The following is a 19,167-nucleotide window of genomic DNA, read 5'->3' as shown; positions in this document are numbered from 1 at the left end:
AATTTCTTACGCCTTTAAAACATTTTCTGTGCAAAAAGTTATTAAAGGTCAGCGGTTTTACTAAAATACATACGCAGAATTGTTAAAATTTTGAACAATTAGACAATAATATAATATTAATTTACTATTTTATTATTATTCCGATATTTTTTAAACAAATATGTCTATTAATAACTTTTTCGTGTTTTTATTTTTCGTGTTTATTAAAAACTGAAATTTGATAATTATTTTATAATTAACTTTCCGGTTTCTATTTCATATTCTTCTTCTTGTCAATCCGTTTTTTTAAATAAATCATATCAATCATCATAAATCATATCAGAAGGAAAAATATGTTTTACAATTTAGAATATGTTTTCTCCACTCAAATCTAAAGAGGTGATAACGAAAATTAAAAGAACTTTATCATTGATAAATGATTTTAAACATACTGATAACTGTGATTTATTACTGATTTACGAATAAAACTGCTGCTCATAAAATAATGTAATGTATAAACAGTAGTTATTCAGATATATTAGAATAGAATGATAAAATATTTATAAACAGAATCGATACACATCAAGGTTTGACAATTAAATTTAGTGTTATGGCGAATAATATTTCTTTTTCTAGATGCGATGTGAAAGAGCTGTTGTTCAGAATGATATAAATGAGTCAAGTTTTAGGTATCGATTCGATGAAACAAGCGTAGCCAAACAGTATAAAACACGAAGATTAAAAAATGTATATTTTACACACACACACACACACACACACACACACACACACACACACACACACACACACATACACAGAGTGATATTATGTTACGTATATACATTAATTATTTTAAATCATTAAAATAATGATCTATGTTGAGACAATGTTTAGTAGTTAATTAATCCTTACAACTTTCTCTATTGTAACATCTCTTTTTTTATGTAATATTTTTTGTATATATAACAAGATTTTATTTTCTAATTTGTAGGTATGTAAGTATTTGTTTTAGCTGTTTTTTTTTCAAAACGCTTTAATCTTTATTTCATAGAACTTTATTCAATATAATAATTATAAAAATATTTTTTATACATGTAATATAAATATTTCTTTGCTTTAATTTATAAGGAAATATTTTTCTTCATTATTTTGTTGTTGTTTTCTTACTTAAAATTGAAATAACATTAAATATTATATAAAAACTAAATCATATATATATATATATATATATATATATATATATATATATATAAAATGTAAGTAAAATAATTTTGAAAATTTGGAAATCTTTTACACACACACACACACACACACACACACACACACACACACACACACACACACACACACACACACACGTGTGTATATATATATATATATATATACATGTATGTGTTTAAAATTTCTAAGATTTATAATTTTTATAAAATTATGATTTTAAACTGTACGATTAAGTACGACATATTCTTAAGTTTCAGCAATTTTGCGAATACGAAATTATTTTTTTCTTATTAGTCTCTTATCAATGTCTTAAAGAAATATACTGAAGAAATAACTTGTATTATCAATTCATTAAAAAGTAAAGTCAAAAATGAACAAGAAAAATTAAATTTTCTTGCATTAAACGTATTCCATTGCTTAAATCAGCTGCAGAGATAATGCTATCACCAGAGATAATGCTATCACCAGTAAATGATTATAAATGTCATAACTGTGATTAAATTAAATAAGAATAAAAGAACATGTGCATAAACACAGTATTATTTAGATATTAGAATAGAGAAAAATAATATTTATTATATTAAATTTTATTATATTAAATATACATATTACATTCGAAAGATATTAATAATTATGGAATATTATAAAATATTTATGAACAGATTTGATACATTACTTGTCGTAAGACAATTAATCTTGTTATCACAAATAACATTTATCCTTCTGTATAAGATGTGCTTCTGTATAATATAGTGCTCTGTTGCGCAGTATGACGTAATGTGTCAAGTTATTTTTAGATGTCGATCCGATCAAAACCAAATAGCATATAAGCAAAGAGCATTCAGAAGTAATTCAAAAGTGTATATTTTATGTACATATATTTTATACACATATATTAATGAAAATAATATTCTATATTGAAATAACGTCTAGTGATTAATCCTTATACAATTTTTTCTAATGTCATATCATTTTTGTAATGCTTTTTATGCTTATAATTTATTTTATTTTCTAGTCCTTATTTTCTAGATCTTATTTTTTAATTTATAGTTACGTAATTTAAGTTACTTGTTTTAATAATTTTTTAAAAGCTCTTGAATCTTTATTCCATAAATCTTCATTCAACGTAATAGTTATGAAAACATTTTTTACAAAAATATCAAATGATCACTCTCAAAAATTATAACATAAGATTATTATGCTTAATAATAATTGTACTATCAATATAAAAAAAAAAATCTATATTTCGAAGTGAACAGAACGGTACAAAAAAAGAAATAAAATTTAATCTGTCAATCTTTGTGATGCTCTTCCCTTTTGCTGTTTTTTTGGAAAGATATAAGAGATAAAATGATATCATTCGACAACATATTATTGATGCAATGATATTCTTAGTTGTTAAACTTGCAGTAATATAAAAACCTGTTTCATTCTGATTTTATTGTTTTCTCACTTATCTGAAATTTAAATAATATTAAACTCTATAAAAACAATAATATAATTATATTTAAGATCTCCGATTTTTATAAAGATTATCTTCTTGTATTATACTAAGAACATACTTAACTATATAATTTTAATTTTAAATTGTTATTATTGTAACAAATTTTTAAATTTTATCAACTTTGTTGATGTAAAATTATTCTTTTTCTATTAATGTCTTAAAATAATATATAGAAATAATAACATAATTTGTACTATTCATTTGTCAAGAAGAAATAAAAAATGAATTATATCAAATCAACCTTCTTACATCTAAGTGTTCCATTGTTTAAATTAGCTGCAAGGATATAATCTGTATTTTTTCTCGGTTCCACATTCAGCCAGAAACCACCTTCAGGCTTCATGTTAAAGCCTTTAGCAAGCTTGAGCGGTATCGGTGTTTTTTCACAGATTTTCAAATCGCAACGGGCTAATAGATGAAAAAGTAAAACCTTTGTTTCCAACAATGCAAATCTGTTACCTATGCACATTCTGGGACCAAGGCCAAAAGGAAGATACGCTCCGCAGTTGAAAATATGTTTTCTTTTCTCACCGAGAAACCGCTCGGGATCAAACTTTTCCGGCTCTTCAAAATATTTAGCATCATGATGAAGTGCATAAGCTGGTATCCATATCCCGCGTCCTTTTTTTATAGTAAAAGATTTTTTTCCTGGTAATGCTGGCGGTAACTCGAAATCTTTTGCGCATGATCTGTCTATTACCGCAACAATTGGATACATTCGGAGAGTTTCGTAGATCACAGCATCTAAATATTCCATGGCATTAACAGCTTCGTAAAGTACTTGTCCATTATTCTCCTTCAAGATCTGATCGATTTGATTTTGAAGTTTCTTTTGTATATCCTGGTTTACAGCGATTTCATGAGCAGCGAAACACATTAACGTTGAAGTACTTTCGAAGCCATTAAAGAAAAAGACAAACGCTTGTGCTACCATATCTTCGATAGTCAGCTGTACCTTATCCTCTTTACTTCTATTTTCCATCATCAACTGCAACATATCAGGTCGAACAATACCATTTTCATCCCTAATTTTTATAGTGGTTTCCACAAGATCTCGGAAGAAGTCTGCTATTTTCTGACGGACGAATTTCAAATTTATTAATCGTGCCAGCAATGGCAAATTTCTAAATATGTAGAATTTTAGGAAGGTTACAGAACTCAATGTGGTCGCTTCTTTGCCGTATACGTAGAATTCATTCTTTGGATTTTTCATGGAATTAATGCTAATTCCAAAAACACAAGTAGCGATCACGTCGTTGGTATACTTAGTAAAGATATCTTTCATTTGCATCATCCTCTGCTCTGGTGGCAATTGCGCCAGGAAAGTACTGAAATCGGCACTGTACTCTGACATTAACTTAAACATATTTTTCATTTTGCTAGACGTGAAAGCTGGACTCAATAAAGATCGTACTTGCCGCCATCTCTCTCCGCGAATAGAGAAAAGATTTTTACCAAATAATGGGTCTTGCGTTTCATCTATAAAGTTTCGATGATCCGGAAACATATCAAAGTGTTTTAACATAATGGATTTAATAAGCTCGGGATCGCGCACTGCTATAACTGGAATAGTCGGAATATCATATATACCGATGTATTTCGCTTCAGGATATAGATTGTAAAAATCTTTAACGAACTCGACTATCGGTTTGAGACGAAGGCATGCCGATCCCATATTTCCCAGTACAGGAAGGGGTGGCTTATGCAGTATGCCATGTTTTTTAAAATAATTCAAATCTTTGAAGAAATAATAATAAAAACCTAGAACACCTGCTGTCACCGACAAAACAATTATGTATATCATATTGATATCACTATTATTTTACTTTATTAATATGCACGATATAATTTTGTTGAAAGTAAAATAAACTTTTGTATCTTTGGCAATTAGTTTGACTATATTTATCGTGTCACTAGTAACGATATCAAGATACATCGTTACACGTTGAAAGCTGGCGGTTGACTGTTGATGCTGTGGCGCAGTTTATCTGCTGCACTATATATACTCCGATTCGTCATCGCTTACACAGAAAGTAGAATTAACAGTGGATGTTCTTTAATTTGATTAAGCTCCGTAAACACTTCTTTTAATGTTAATGTGAGGAAACATGTATAATGTAGAGAATTATGTTATTATATTATTAAAATGTCTACGAACAAAATTGATGTATCACATATTGAGATACGATAACTAATCTTCGTGTTACGATAAACAATATTTATCTCTTTATTCCAGGTATGAAAGATTTTATACAAATAACCTAATAAGAAGGGAGAGTGTGCGTCACGGCGGGGTCCGACCACGAAACCAGGAATCGAACCTGGATCTCCTGTATCAAGTTATTTTTAGATAAATTCAATGAAAATAAATAGCAAATAAGACAAATTCAAAAGTATATTAATAAAAGTATATATTTCATATACATATGAACATCAATAAATTGTTAATACAATGTTTTATCTTGTAAATAATTAATTTTTATAATCTTCTCTTATGTAACGTTCTTGTTCTTTGTATTTATATTTTATTTTCTGTCGTATAGCTATGTATAGCCAATTACTTGTCTTAGTAATTATTTAAAAAAGTTTTTACTTTCATTCCGTAAAGCTTCACTCAATATACAAGTTAAGATATATAATAATATAATTATAATAATATAATTACACTCAGGATTTTCGATTTTTAGAAAAATTATTTTCTTGTACTATATTAAAAACATACTTATTTATGAAATTTTATTTATAAGATCAAGCGTCGCATATTCTTAAATTTTAATAAATTTGAAAATATGAATTTATTTTTTCCTTATTAGTGATTTAAAAATGTACTATACTGAAAATGACTAAAATAATAAGAAATGAATTAAATAAAATCAATTTTCTCACATCTAACGCATTCTTACTTAATTACATAATTAAATTAGCGTAATTACTTAATTACTTAAATTAGCTGCAATGGTGTAATGCATATTTTTTCTTGGTTCCACATTCAACCAAAAACCACCTTCAGGCACTAAAGTAAAACAACTTTTAGTGAGTTTAATCGGTATCGATGTCTTCTCGCAGATTTTTAAATTGCAACGGGCTAGTAGATGAAAAAGCAAAACCTTCGTCTCTAGCAATGCGAATCTATTACCTATGCACATTCTGGGACCAAGACCGAAAGGAAGATAAGCTCCGCAATTGAGACTGTCTTTCCTTTTCTTACCAAGAAATCGTTCGGGATCAAACTTTTCCGGCTCTTCGAAATATTTAGGATCGTGATGAAGTGCGTAAATCGGTATCCATGCACTCTGTCCTTTCTTTATAGTAAAAGGTTTCAATCCTGGTAATGACGGCGGTAACTCGAAATCTTTTACGCATACTCTGTTTACTGCCACAAGAATCGGATACATTCGAAGAGCTTCGCAGATCACAGCGTCTAAATATTCCATAGCGTTAACAGCTTCGTAAAGTACTTGTCCATTATTTTCTTCCAAGACCCGATCGATCTCATTTTGAAGTTTTACTTGTACATCCTGATTTACAGCGATTTCATGAGCAACGAAAGACATTAACGTTGAAGTAGTCTCAAAGCCAGCGAAGAAAAAGATAAACGCTTGTGCTACCATATCTTCGACAGACAATTCTATCTTCCCTTCTTTATCCCTATTTTCCATCATCAATTGCAACATATCAGGCCGAACAATATGTTTCTCGTTCCTAGTTTTTATGGTGATTTCCACAAGATCTCGGAAGAAGTCTGTTACTTTCTGATGAATCAATCTCAATTTTATTAATCGCGCCAGCCAAGGCAAAAATCTGTATATGCATAATTTTAAAACCATAGCGTTGAAAACCGTCGCCTCTTTGCCGTGTACGTAGAATTCGTTATTTGGATTTCTCATGGAATCAACGATGATTCCAAAAGCACAAGTAGCAATCACGTCGTTAGTATACCTACTAAAGACATCTTTCATTTGTACCTTGTTTTGCTGTGACGGCAATTGCGCCAAGAAAGTGCTGAAATCAGCAGCATACTCTGACATTAACTTGAACATACTTTTCATTTGGCTAGACGTGAAGGCTGGGCTCAATAAGGATCGTATCTGCCGCCATTTCTCTCCATGGAGAAATATAAGATTTTTGCCAAATAATGGATCTTCCATCGTTTCATCTGCCAAGATGCTCTGATGATCCGGGAACGTATCAAAGTATTTTATCGTAATGGATTTAATAAGCTCGGGATCACGCACCACTATCATTGGAGTAGTCGGCATATCAAATACACCGACATATTTCGCTTCAGAATTCAAATCGTAAAATTCCTTAATAAGTTCGGCTGACGATTTGAGACCAAAAATTGATGGTCCCATATTTCCCAGTATAGGAAGAGGTGGTTTATATAATATACCATGTTTTTTAAAGTAATTCAGATCTTTGAAGAAATAATAATAAAAACTTAGAACACTCGCTATTATCGACAAAACGATTATATATATCATATTAATATATTTATCACCGTTATGCTCCCGAATCAAAATACACTCTGTATATTTCATAGAATTTAAAATCAACTTTTGCACTTTTTGCAATTAACTTGGAAAATTTTATTTATTGTGTTATTAGTAGAGATGCGATGTTACATATTGCTAATAGCTGATGTTCGACTGTTTATATTTTGGCATGATTGCTTTAATATACTACCTGATTCGTCATTGCTTACAAGTAGAAATATTTTTCAATTGAATATATGTATTTGTAATTTTTTCATCTTGTTAATATTTAATTTTATTTAAAATTGCCTTTATTCTGCATATGATTATTATTTTTATACTTGATTATTTACAAAGTAGTATATAATTATAATGGAAATTTTAATTTTGCATCCATGTATATGATATCGCAGTTTAAATTTGCATTTTTATTTACAGAACGTATCATGAACATAAATAATCATGAGTTTAATAATTCATTATTCATATGTTTATATGAATATTTATATATATATTTAATGTTATATAATATTATATTACAACTATATATATACTTATATGTCTACATAGATAGAGTTCGGATAATAAATTATTAAATTTATGATTATTTATAAGACAAATGCTTTATAAATAAGTGTGCAGACTTACTATAATATTGTATATATTGCTACAGAATTAAATTTTTTTTTACTGTTATACATAAGGTTGCCATATTAAAATTTTCAAAATTAGGACTTACAAGTCAAAAACACTGGAATTTTTCGGTTACAACCCCTCCCCCCTCCCCGAACGTGTACAAAAATGTGCTTAAATTAATGAAATTGATTATAACAATAAATAAATTATTATTTCACATCTAATTTGTTCATTAGTATTCAGAGCAAAGAGAAATTTGAACTGGAAAATAAATAAACACAGACTATTTTGATTTAAAATAAAAAGTTTTATTATAGGTTTAATTTAAGTTTTATTAGGTATTAAAATTAACAAATTTAACTCTTTTATGCGATATCTGTGCTATTTGTGGTAATGCGGAGTAATGCGAGAAGAATCAAAACAAAATATTTAGAAGATTTCTTAAACACTTATAATTATCTCGGACGCTTTCAAAGAATCCATCCGAATATCCCTGGATGCTCTAAAAAAGAAGACAGTGTCATGAATTCAGGGGAAAAGAGGATGGATGGCAACATTAGTTATACATCACCTTAATATATAATTAAGATAATTAAGCAAAAATGATAACCATAGAAAAGTAATTTTAATTAAATTAAACGGGTGCATGTTGTAAATATATTGGTCTAAAAATATCGGAATAATAAATTTATCAATTAATATTATATTGTAGGCTAATTGTTCAAACTTTTAACAATTGTTTGTGACTATGCAAATTCCCATAAAATCGTCTGTTTTTAATAGTATCTCAATGCTAGTATGGAGATAAAAGACTTTTTGCACAGAAAATAATTTAGAAGCTTGTAAAGCTGATGTCATATTTTTTCCTTTTGTAATTTTAATTCAATTTAATTTTGTTCAAATAATACAATTTTAATCTGTGACAAGAAAAATCAGTTTTGCTGATAGGAAATGTGTATAATTAAATTATTGATATATCTATTGAGATATCTATTTATCAAGTAATTTTATCTATTTATCAAGTTCTTCAAGTTTCTGTTTATAATTCTTCTTCTTGTCAATGTGTTTCCGAATAAATATATCATATAATCACTAGATTGAATAAATTTATATCAATACTTAATAGTAATCGATATTATGCAATTTTCTTCGGATTTCTAAGGCCTCTTTGTCATGAAAATATATCTAGGTCAATGATCTTTAATAGTTTTCGTCGGTGATATCAGTAAATAAATCATTTTATTATTTTTGCAAAAGAGTTGATATAAAAAATTAATGTCAGAATTTTTAATTTTTTGAAATAAGAAAAGAATCTTATAAAAATATAAAGATTTTATTATAAAGAATTAATATTAATTTATATTATTTCGTTGTCGGAAGAATCTTACATAACTAGTATACTTGTATCGACATATAAAATATAAAAAATTTTATTATATAAAATAATATTGAAGTTAAATTAACAAAAAATTTTATTAAAAGTTAGCGTCAAAATTGTAGGTATCAATTAATTGATATAATTATTATTCTTATAATTATATAATTAAAATTTAACTAACAAGAATTTAATTTTATAAATTCAGTTTCATTGTGCAATATATTTATTAAATTTTTCATGAATTAATACAATTTTACATCAAATTATGATGATTTACTGCGACATGTTTTATATCATAATTTTTAGACGATCAATTCGATGAAACAAGCGTAATCAAACAGAAAGCGTACATACATTCAAAGATAATGTAAAAGTATATTTTATACATATATTTTATACATACACACACACACATAGATATATAAATGCATTCTATTATAATGTCATTGTTTATAATGTATTGTTTTTACATTTTCTATGTAAATAAACTTTTAATTTTTATTATATAGTTATGTAATTACTTATCTTAATAATATTTTCGAAGCATTTCTATCTTTAGTCTATAAAAATCTTTACTCAATATAAAAGTTATAAAAATATTTTTTTAAAACAAAATATCATAAGAAAAATACAAAAAATTATTGCGCTTAATAATAATTGAACAAATAATAATAATAAATACAAATATTATAAAAAAAAGGTTACATTACAAAGCAAATAGCATAGATAGCGGTACAGATAAGAAATAAAATATAATCTGCCAATTACTGCTTGACGTCATATTTTTTTTGGCAATTTTCTTAGAAGCATAAGATAATAAAGATAAGATAATAAAATTCGCAAAATATCCCTGATAGAATGATATCCTTATATTCTAAATTTGAAATAACGTAAACATTTCCTTATCCAAAAATTTACAAGAAAATGTTCTGTTTCTTTATGCTTTTGTTGTTTTCTTCTTACCTAAAAATTTAAATAACATCAAATTATATAAAAACCAAAACATATTTTAGACAAAGACTTTCGATTTTTATAAAAATTATTTCCATATAAAATATTAAGAACTTAAGTATGAAATTATGATTTTAAAACGTATGAATAAATAAATTCAGCAATTTTACGGATATAAAATTATTTTCTTCTTATTAACGTATTAGTTAATAACAGTGAAAAAATGTAATGAAATACAATGAGATAATGTCTATTTTTAAATTTAATTAAAGATAAAAAATCAAATAAAGCAAATCAATTTTCTTACGTCTAATGTGTTCAACTGATTGAATTAGTTGCAAGAGAGCGATGCGTATTGTTCCTTGGTTCCACATTCAGCCAGAAACCACCTTCAGGCATTATAGTGAAGCCACCTTTACCGAGTTTAATTGGTATCGGTGTCTTCTCGCAGGTTTTTAAATTGCAACGGGCTAATAGATGAAAAAGCAAAACCTTCGTCTCCAGCAATGCGAATCTGTTACCTATACACATTCTGGGACCAAGGCCAAAAGGAAGGTAGGCTCCGCAATTGAGACTATCCTTCCTCTTCTCGCCAAGAAATCGTTCGGGATCAAACTTTTCCGGCTCTTCGAAATATTTAGGATCGTGATGAAGTGCGTAAATCGGTATCCATGCACTCTGTCCTTTCTTTATAGTAAAAGGTTTCAATCCTGGTAATGACGGCGGTAACTCGAAATCTTTTACGCATACTCTGTCTACTACCACAAGAACCGGATACATTCGAAGAGCTTCGCAGATCACAGCGTCTAAATATTCCATAGCGTTAACAGCTTCGTAAAGTACTTGTCCATTATTTTCTTCCAAGACCCGATCGATCTCATTTTGAAGTTTTACTTGTACATCCTGATTTACAGCGATTTCATGAGCAACGAAAGACATTAACGTTGAAGTAGTCTCAAAGCCACCGAAGAAAAAGATAAACGCTTGTGCTACCATATCTTCGATAGACAATTCTATCTTCCCTTCTTTATCCCTATTTTCCATCATCAATTGCAACATATCAGGCCGAACAATATGCTTCTCGTCCCTAGTTTTTATGGTGATTTTCACAAGATCTCGGAAGAAGTCTGCTACTTTCTGACGAATCAATCTCAATTTTATTAATCGCGCCAGCCAAGGTAAGAGCCTGAATGTGCATATTTTTAATACGAAGGCAATATTGTCGAAAGTAGTCGCCTCTTTTCCATACACGTAAAATTCGTTCTTTGGATTTCTCATAGAATCTACATTGATGCCAAAAGCGCAAGTGGCAATCACGTCGTTAGTATACCTATTAAAGGCATCTTTCATTTGCATCATCCTCTGTTCTGGTGGCAATTGCGCCAAAAACGTGCCGAAATCGGCACCGCACTCTGACATTAATTTGAACATATTTTTCATTTTGCTAGACGTGAAGGCTGGGCTCAGTAAAGCTCGTACCTGTCGCCACTTCTCTCCGCGAAGAAAGAAAAGATTTTTACCAAATAATGGATCTTGCGTTTCATCTTCTACCAAGCCGCGATGATCCGGGAACATATCAAAGTGTTTCAACGTAATGGATTTAATAAGCTCGAGATCTCGTAGCAATATAATTGGAGCACATAACAAATCATACATGCCGATGTATTTCGCTTCAGAATGCAGATTGTAAATTTCCGTAATGTGTTCGGCTACCGGCTTGCGATGAAGAATTCCTGGTGCCATATTTCCCAGTATAGGAAGAGGTGGAATATGCACTATGCCATGTTTTTTAAAGTAATTCAAACCTTTGAAGAAATAATAATAAAAACCTAGAGCTCCCGCTATTATCGACAAAGCAATTACGTATATCATGTTAATATCACTATTATTATTCCACTTTATCAAAATGCACGATGTAATTTTGTTAAAAATAAAATAAACTTTTGTATCTTTGGCAATTAGTTTGATTATTTTTATCGTGTTACTAGCAATGATATCAAGATACGTCGTTACACCTTGACAGCTGGCGACTTACTGTTGATGCTGTGGCGCAATTTCTCTGAACTGCACTATATATACTCTGATTCGTCATCGCTTACACAAGTATAGTTAATGCTAATGGAGGTAATGGACGTTTCTCTTTATTGATTTGAACAAGCTTCGTAAATATTCTCGCTGTTATCAATGTGACTTTTTAAAATCAAAATAGAGGATATTAAATTTGCCAGTCACGATTTATTTATTATTTTCAATTATATTTACTGTGTTATATATTTTTTTATTTACTGTTAATGGATATCGGTTAATAGCAATTTGGTTGGTAAATTATAAAATATTAATGTATGGTTGTCAGAAAAATCTAATGTAATAATTCTTATATTTGTCTGCAAAATATAAAAAATTTTGGTGTGTGACATAATATTATATATTATGTAAAAAAATTATACATATTTGATATTAGAAACTAGCGCTAAGCTTATAGTTAAATCGATCAAATTTAATATAATTATTGCTTTTATTCCTTGTATAACTACTTACATTATCGACTGTAACAAAAGCGACACCGTATATATCAACTGAAATACACGACGTAATTAATCTCGAAGTTAATATTTGACGCATTAATAAGAAGAAAGGCTGTCATTGCAAAGATTGTTTTGATAATTGTGTGTGTTGAATATATCAAAATATTAATGGTGTAACAGTATCATTTTAATTTTTATTCCTTTTGTTTAAAAAAATATATAACGTGCGCGTTACGCGCGTCTAATTAATCAATAAAGAAGTGAAATATTCTTTTCTGTATTAAAATGTCTTTTAATTCTAAATTGTTAAGATGCAAAGATTTAATAATATTTTTTTACACTTAGCGTGTTTTATTGACAAGATTAATTGCAAGAGTATGATATGCCTTTTTCTTTGATTCCACACTTAAGCAAAAAGCATCATTCATATTGAAGCCATCTTTAGCGCTCTTGAGTGATGTTTATTGTAAGTTTTCCATTCGCAACGTGCTAGCAGATGAAATAGCAAAACTTTCATTTTCAGCAAATCTGTTGCTTATGTGTTTTCCGGTCCAGAAGGGAAGATAAGCTCCATAATTTAAAATATGTTTTCTCTGTCATTTGCTCAAGATCAATTTCTTCTAGTTTTTTTAAGTATCATCAAAATAAGATCTATAAATCGATATTCGTATGTTTTGTCTTTTCTTCATGCCTGTGTTTCATTTGAGCGTTCAAGTATTGTAAGCATTGTTCTGTCTTCCTTTGACATATGGTGAATGATAAAGTTAGAATGATAGCTTGTAGTGAGCGTCCAAATAAAATGTAGCCTATAATAAAGAGCTTCATTTTTGGTGATTTCAGAGATAATTCAAAATTTTTGACACATAATCTGTGTAATATTAAACAGTTAAATACATTCTGATAACCTCATTAATTATTGCATCGAAATATTTCATGCAATTAATTGCATGAGACAGTTCATAAGACACTTCATAAGACAGTTGTTCACTAACTTTCCAAATTTAACTAATTTCTTTTTAAAGATTTTTTTGTACATTCTGATTCATTATAATTTCGTGAATAGCAAAATACATTAATATCAAGTTACTATCAAAGCCTCTAAAGAAAAAAGTAAACACGCGCCTGTGTTACTGACGCTATCGTTGACAGTTAAATCCGCCTTGCCATCTTTATCTTTTCATCAATTGCAATATGTCTGGTTAAATGATAATTTTGTCTTCTCTAATTTTCATAGTAATTTCAAAAAAACCTCGGAACAAATTTTTTCACAAAAAAATTTCTTAAGTATTCGTGCCAGCCAAAGTAAACTTCTAAATATAGAATTTTAAGAAAAGTAGACTGTTGAAGACAATTACTTCTTTGTCGTACACGTAGAATTCATTATTTAGATTTTTTATGGAGTTTATATTTATGCCAAAAACGCAGGTATTAGTGATTACATCATTTGTAAGTCTTGTAAAAATATTTTTTACGTTCATTTCCCTCTTCTTCGGTGGCAATTATGCTACATATACTTACTAAAATTGATATCACACTTTGACAACAGTTTAAACATATTTTTCCTTTTATTAGATATGATCGATTTCAATATCACATCATTTCAAAATCACATCTTCCGTCATCTTTTATCACAAAAGATAACAAGATTTTTGCCGAAAAATGAATTCAAATGAGTTTCACCGACGAAATTTGCTGGTTCATATATCGGAATATTTTAACATAATGAATTTATTAAGCTCGCCATTCACCATAAGTGTGTAATCAAATTATACATATCGACGTACTTGACATTAGAATGTATATCATACATTGACTTAATAAATTCAACTATAAATTAACAACTGATAAACGTCACTTTCCATTCCTTAATAATGGGTCACAACTCGTTTTATTGTATTCTATGTTCCACGAAAAAAAATTAAATTTTTGAAAAAAATTTAAATCTTTTAAATCTACAGAGATGTTAACAGAGATCCAGAGAGCTATCACCGATAAATGGTTATAAATATTATATTGTTTATGGAATTAAACTGAACTTAAAAGAAATATATACATATGAAAAAATATAATATGTGCATAAATATGATATTATTATTTAGATATTAAAATAAAATAAAATAATATAAATATATATATATATATATTTATATATAAATGATATGTTTTTTATATATATATATATATAAAACATATAATATATATCAAATATATAATATATTGAGGAAATATATATAATATAGAGAATTATATTATTAAAATGTCTACGAGCAAAATCGATATATCACATATTGAGATACGATAATTAATCTTGTTGATAATTAATCGTGTTGCGATAAACAATATTTATCTTTCTATTTGAGATGTGAAGGATTTCATAAAAGTAACATAATATCATCAACTTATTTTTGGATAAATTCGATGAAAACAAATAGTAAATAAGGGATATTTAAAAGTATATATTTCATATACATATTAATAAGTGGTTAAAATAATGTTCTATCTTATAAATAATCCTTATAATCTTTTCTTATGTAACATTTTTATGTAACGTTTTTGTACTTTGTATTTATACCTATATTTTATTTTCTATTGTACAGTTATGTAATTATTTTCTTAGCAATTATTTAAAAGTTTTTATTTTCAATCCGTAAAGTTTCATTTAATACACAAATTATAAATAATATAGTTATATTTAAGATTTTCAATTTTTAGAAAGTTTATTTTCTTGTACTATATTAAAAACATACTTAATTATAAAATTTTGATTTTTAATTGTAAAATCAAGCATCAAATATTCTTAAATTTTAATAAATTTAATAAATTTTAATAAATTTGAGAATTTATAAATTTATTTTTTCCTTATTAGTAATTTAAAATCTGTACGGAAAATTTGTACGGAAATGACTTGTATTTAATTTATCAAAAAATAATAAGAAATAAATTAAATAAAATCAATTTTCTTACATCTAATGCATGCTTACTCAATTACGTAATTACTTAACTTAGCGTAATTACTTAATTACTTAAATTAGTTACAATGGTGTGATGCATATTTTTTCTTGATTCCACGTTTAACCAAAAACCACCTTTAGGCTTCAATAGAAAACCATCTGTGAGCTTGATCGGTATCAGTGTCTTCTGGCAACTTTCAAATTGCAACGAGCTAGCAAATGAAAAAATAAAATCTTTCTCTCTATCAATGCGAATCTGTTATCTATGCACATTCTGCCAAGGGACCAAGGCCGAAAGGAAAATAGGCACCGCAAGACTGTTTTTCCTCTTTTCACCAAGAAATCGCTGGGGATCAAACTTTTCCGGCTCTTCGAAATATTTAGGATCATGATGAAGTGAATAAATTGGTATCCATATGCCACATTCTTTCTTAATAGTAAAAAGATTTCTTTCCTGGTAATGCCGGCGGTAACTCGAAATTTTTTATACATAATCTGTCCATTTGCGGAATAACCGGATACATTCGTAGAGCTTCGCAGATCACAGCATCTAAATATTCCATAGCATTAACAGCTTCATAAAATACTTGTCTGTCGTTTTCTTCCAAGATTCGGTCGATCTCATTTTTTTTGTATATCCTGATTTATAGCGATTTCATGAGCAGCAAAACACATTAACGATGAAGTACTATCGAAACCACCAAAGAAAAAGATAAACGCTTGTGCTACCATATCTTCAATGACCAGTTGTGCCTTATCTCCTTTACCTCTATTTTCCATCATCAACTGCAACATATCAGGCCGAATAATTCTCATCCCTAGCTTTTATGGTGGCTTCCAGAAGATCTCGGAAGAAGTTTGCCGCTTTCTGACGAATCAATCTTAAATTTATTAATCGCGCCAGCCAAGGCAAGTTTTTGTATATGTATAATTTTAATAAGGTTACACTATTGAATGTGGTCACTTCTTTGCCGTATACATAGACTTTGTTCTTTGGATTTCTCATTGAATCAACATTGACGCTAAAGGCACAAGTAGCAATTACGTCATTCGTATATCTAGCAAAACATCTTTCATTTGCACCATCCTTTGTTCTGATGGTAATTGCGCCAAGAAAGTGCTGAAATTGGCACCGCGTTCTGATATTAACTTAAACATATTTTTCATGTTGCTAGACGTGAAGGCTGGGCTCAATAAAGCTCGTACCTGTCGCCACTTCTCGCCGCGAATAGAGAAAAGATTTTTACCAAATATTGGATCTTGCGTTTCGTCCACGAAGCTTCGATGATCCAGGAATGCATCAGAATGCCTTAATGTAATGGATTTAATAAGCTCGGGATCACGCACCAATATAACTGGAGTAGTCGGCATATCAAATACACCAGACATATTTCGCTTCAGAATTCAAATCGTAAAATTCCTTAATAAGTTCGGCTGTCGATTTGAGACCAAAAATTGATGGTCCCATATTTCCCAGTATAGGAAGTGGTGGCTTATACAATATGTCATGTTTTTTATATGTCATGTTTTTTAAAATAATTCATATCTTTGGAAAAATAATAATATACACCTAGAACACCCGCTATCACTGACAAAGCAATTATATATATCATGTTAATGTGTATCTGTCACCGTTATTCCTCTGAATCAAAATACACTTTATAATTTTGTGGAAAGTGAAATCAACTTTTGTATTCGTTGGCAATTAGCTTGAATACTTCTATTTCGTGTTATTAAGAAAGATATAATAAGATACAATGTTACGTTTGAGAGTAGCTATTGGCGTTTATGTTCTGGCTCGATCGTTCTAATATATTTTCCGATTCGTGATCGCTTACGAAAATAGTAATGTTTTTTAAGTAAAGAAACATATATATTTGTTTTATCTTGTTCATATTCAATTTTATTTAACGTTGTATTTATCGCATTATATTTATTCTTGATGTCTATAAGGATGATATACTATTAAAAGAAATTTTAATTTTGCGATAATATATATGATATTATCAAAGTTTAAGTATGCACGTATTAATAAAACATTTGTGTTATAAATAATCATGAATTTAATATTTATTATTCATATTCACATAGATAAATATAAATTTATTTATTTTATATAAATATTCATAAAAATATTATAAGTGTATTTATATACTTATACAAATATTTGAATTCTAAATTGCTGAGTTCATAATTATTTATAACACAAATGTATCTTAAATGAGTGGGCAGACTTATACTCCTATAATATCATATATACTTCAGTAGAATTAAAATTTTGTTTACTATTTTACATAACCTTTGCAGATAATCAAACAAAAATAATAACTATAAAAGTGCAATTTTAATAAAATTTTAATAAAATTAAACATGAACAACTTGTAAATATATGTACTTGTCTACCAAGTATCAGAATAATAATAATAAAAATAAATTAATATCATCGATATATCTATTCATCAAGTAACTTTTCAGTTTCTGCATCGTATTTTGTTTTTATAAACGCGTTTTCAAATAAACATATCATATTCTATCATATATTTATCAGATTAGATAAATTTATATCAATATCAGATAAATTTATATCAATAATCGGAAATGACGATATTCTTCATTTATCTTCCCAAGCCTTTTTCATGATCATGAAAATTTGTCTAGGATAATGGTCTTTAATAATATCTCATCGATGATATTAAATAGTGAATGAATCATTTTATTATTTTCCACTATAGTATATCCACTATAGTATATATCTTTTTAAATTTTTGTAAAAAGATTTTTATAACTTTTATTGAGTGAAGCTTCATGGAATGAAGATAAAAGACATTTTTAACAAATTAATAAGACACGTAAAAAGATTTGATATCAAAAACTAACATTAAACTTATAATTGTCAATAAAATTTAGTATAATTATTCTTATAATTAACCTTATAATCGTGTGTATTATGAAAAATTTAACTAACAAGAATTTAATTTACGTAGTTTTACGTAATTTACGTAGTTTTAATTTGTATTGTATGGTTATGTAATCAACATATCTGAATAATTTTTTTGAAATTTTTCTAATTAACAATAAATTTCTATATCTATATAAAAAAACCAAGAAAATATTCCTAAAAATAGAAAAAATATAGTGACAGGATATATGCGATTATTAAACTTAATGTAATAATTGTACATTTATTTATATAATAAATAAAAATTGGATTTGATTCATAATGATAATGCAAAATAAGAAATGATATAAATTTGTTCTACTTTATATCTTTTTTCACCGTGTTTTTAGAGATATATAAGAATTAAAATAATAATATTTAATTTACTACAAATATTTCTGATGTAAAAATATCATTCTTTTCTGCTGCTCAAATGACGTAACGCATCAAATTATTTTTATATGTCGATTCAGTAAAAACAAATAGCATACAAGGCAAATTTAAAAGTAATTCAAAAATATGTATTCTATATATATATATATATATATATATATATATATATATATATACATATATATATTAATAAATCGTTAAAACAATGTTCTATAT

General features: G+C 27.8%; 1 protein-coding gene and 3 pseudogenes across 3 annotated transcripts; all 4 read right to left on the bottom strand.

Annotated features, from left to right (window-relative positions):
• Nucleotides 1-1,771: 1,771 nt before the first annotated feature.
• LOC105429690 (cytochrome P450 9e2-like) lies at nucleotides 1,772-4,690 on the bottom strand. 2 transcript variants are annotated; one of them, XM_011642826.3, is made up of 3 exons: nucleotides 4,295-4,690; nucleotides 2,954-4,183; nucleotides 1,772-2,657 (listed from the first exon to the last, which is right to left on the bottom strand). In XM_011642826.3, the coding sequence occupies exons 1-3, from the start codon at nucleotides 4,506-4,508 to the stop codon at nucleotides 2,650-2,652; spliced, it is 1,452 nt and encodes a 483-aa protein (XP_011641128.2). In that variant the 5' UTR covers nucleotides 4,509-4,690; the 3' UTR covers nucleotides 1,772-2,649. The 2 variants fall into 2 exon arrangements, with proteins under 2 accessions (XP_011641128.2, XP_011641127.2); XM_011642825.3 differs by having other exon boundaries at nucleotides 2,954-4,690.
• Nucleotides 4,691-5,098: 408 nt separating this feature from the next.
• Nucleotides 5,099-9,266, bottom strand: LOC105429689 (cytochrome P450 9e2 pseudogene; annotated as a pseudogene).
• Nucleotides 9,267-9,398: 132 nt separating this feature from the next.
• Nucleotides 9,399-12,202, bottom strand: LOC105429688 (cytochrome P450 9e2 pseudogene; annotated as a pseudogene). Its single transcript, XR_016141452.1, has 2 exons — nucleotides 10,452-12,202; nucleotides 9,399-10,156 (listed from the first exon to the last, which is right to left on the bottom strand). The product of XR_016141452.1 is annotated as a cytochrome P450 9e2 pseudogene (transcript).
• A 2,903-nt stretch (nucleotides 12,203-15,105) lies between these two features.
• Nucleotides 15,106-19,047, bottom strand: LOC148937896 (cytochrome P450 9e2 pseudogene; annotated as a pseudogene).
• Nucleotides 19,048-19,167: the final 120 nt, after the last annotated feature.

This window comes from Pogonomyrmex barbatus, unplaced genomic scaffold, assembly GCF_055798465.1.
Source record: "Pogonomyrmex barbatus isolate J1 unplaced genomic scaffold, ASM5579846v1 scaffold10, whole genome shotgun sequence".
NCBI lineage: Eukaryota > Metazoa > Arthropoda > Insecta > Hymenoptera > Formicidae > Pogonomyrmex > Pogonomyrmex barbatus.
This window is presented reverse-complemented; position numbering and strand designations above follow the sequence as displayed.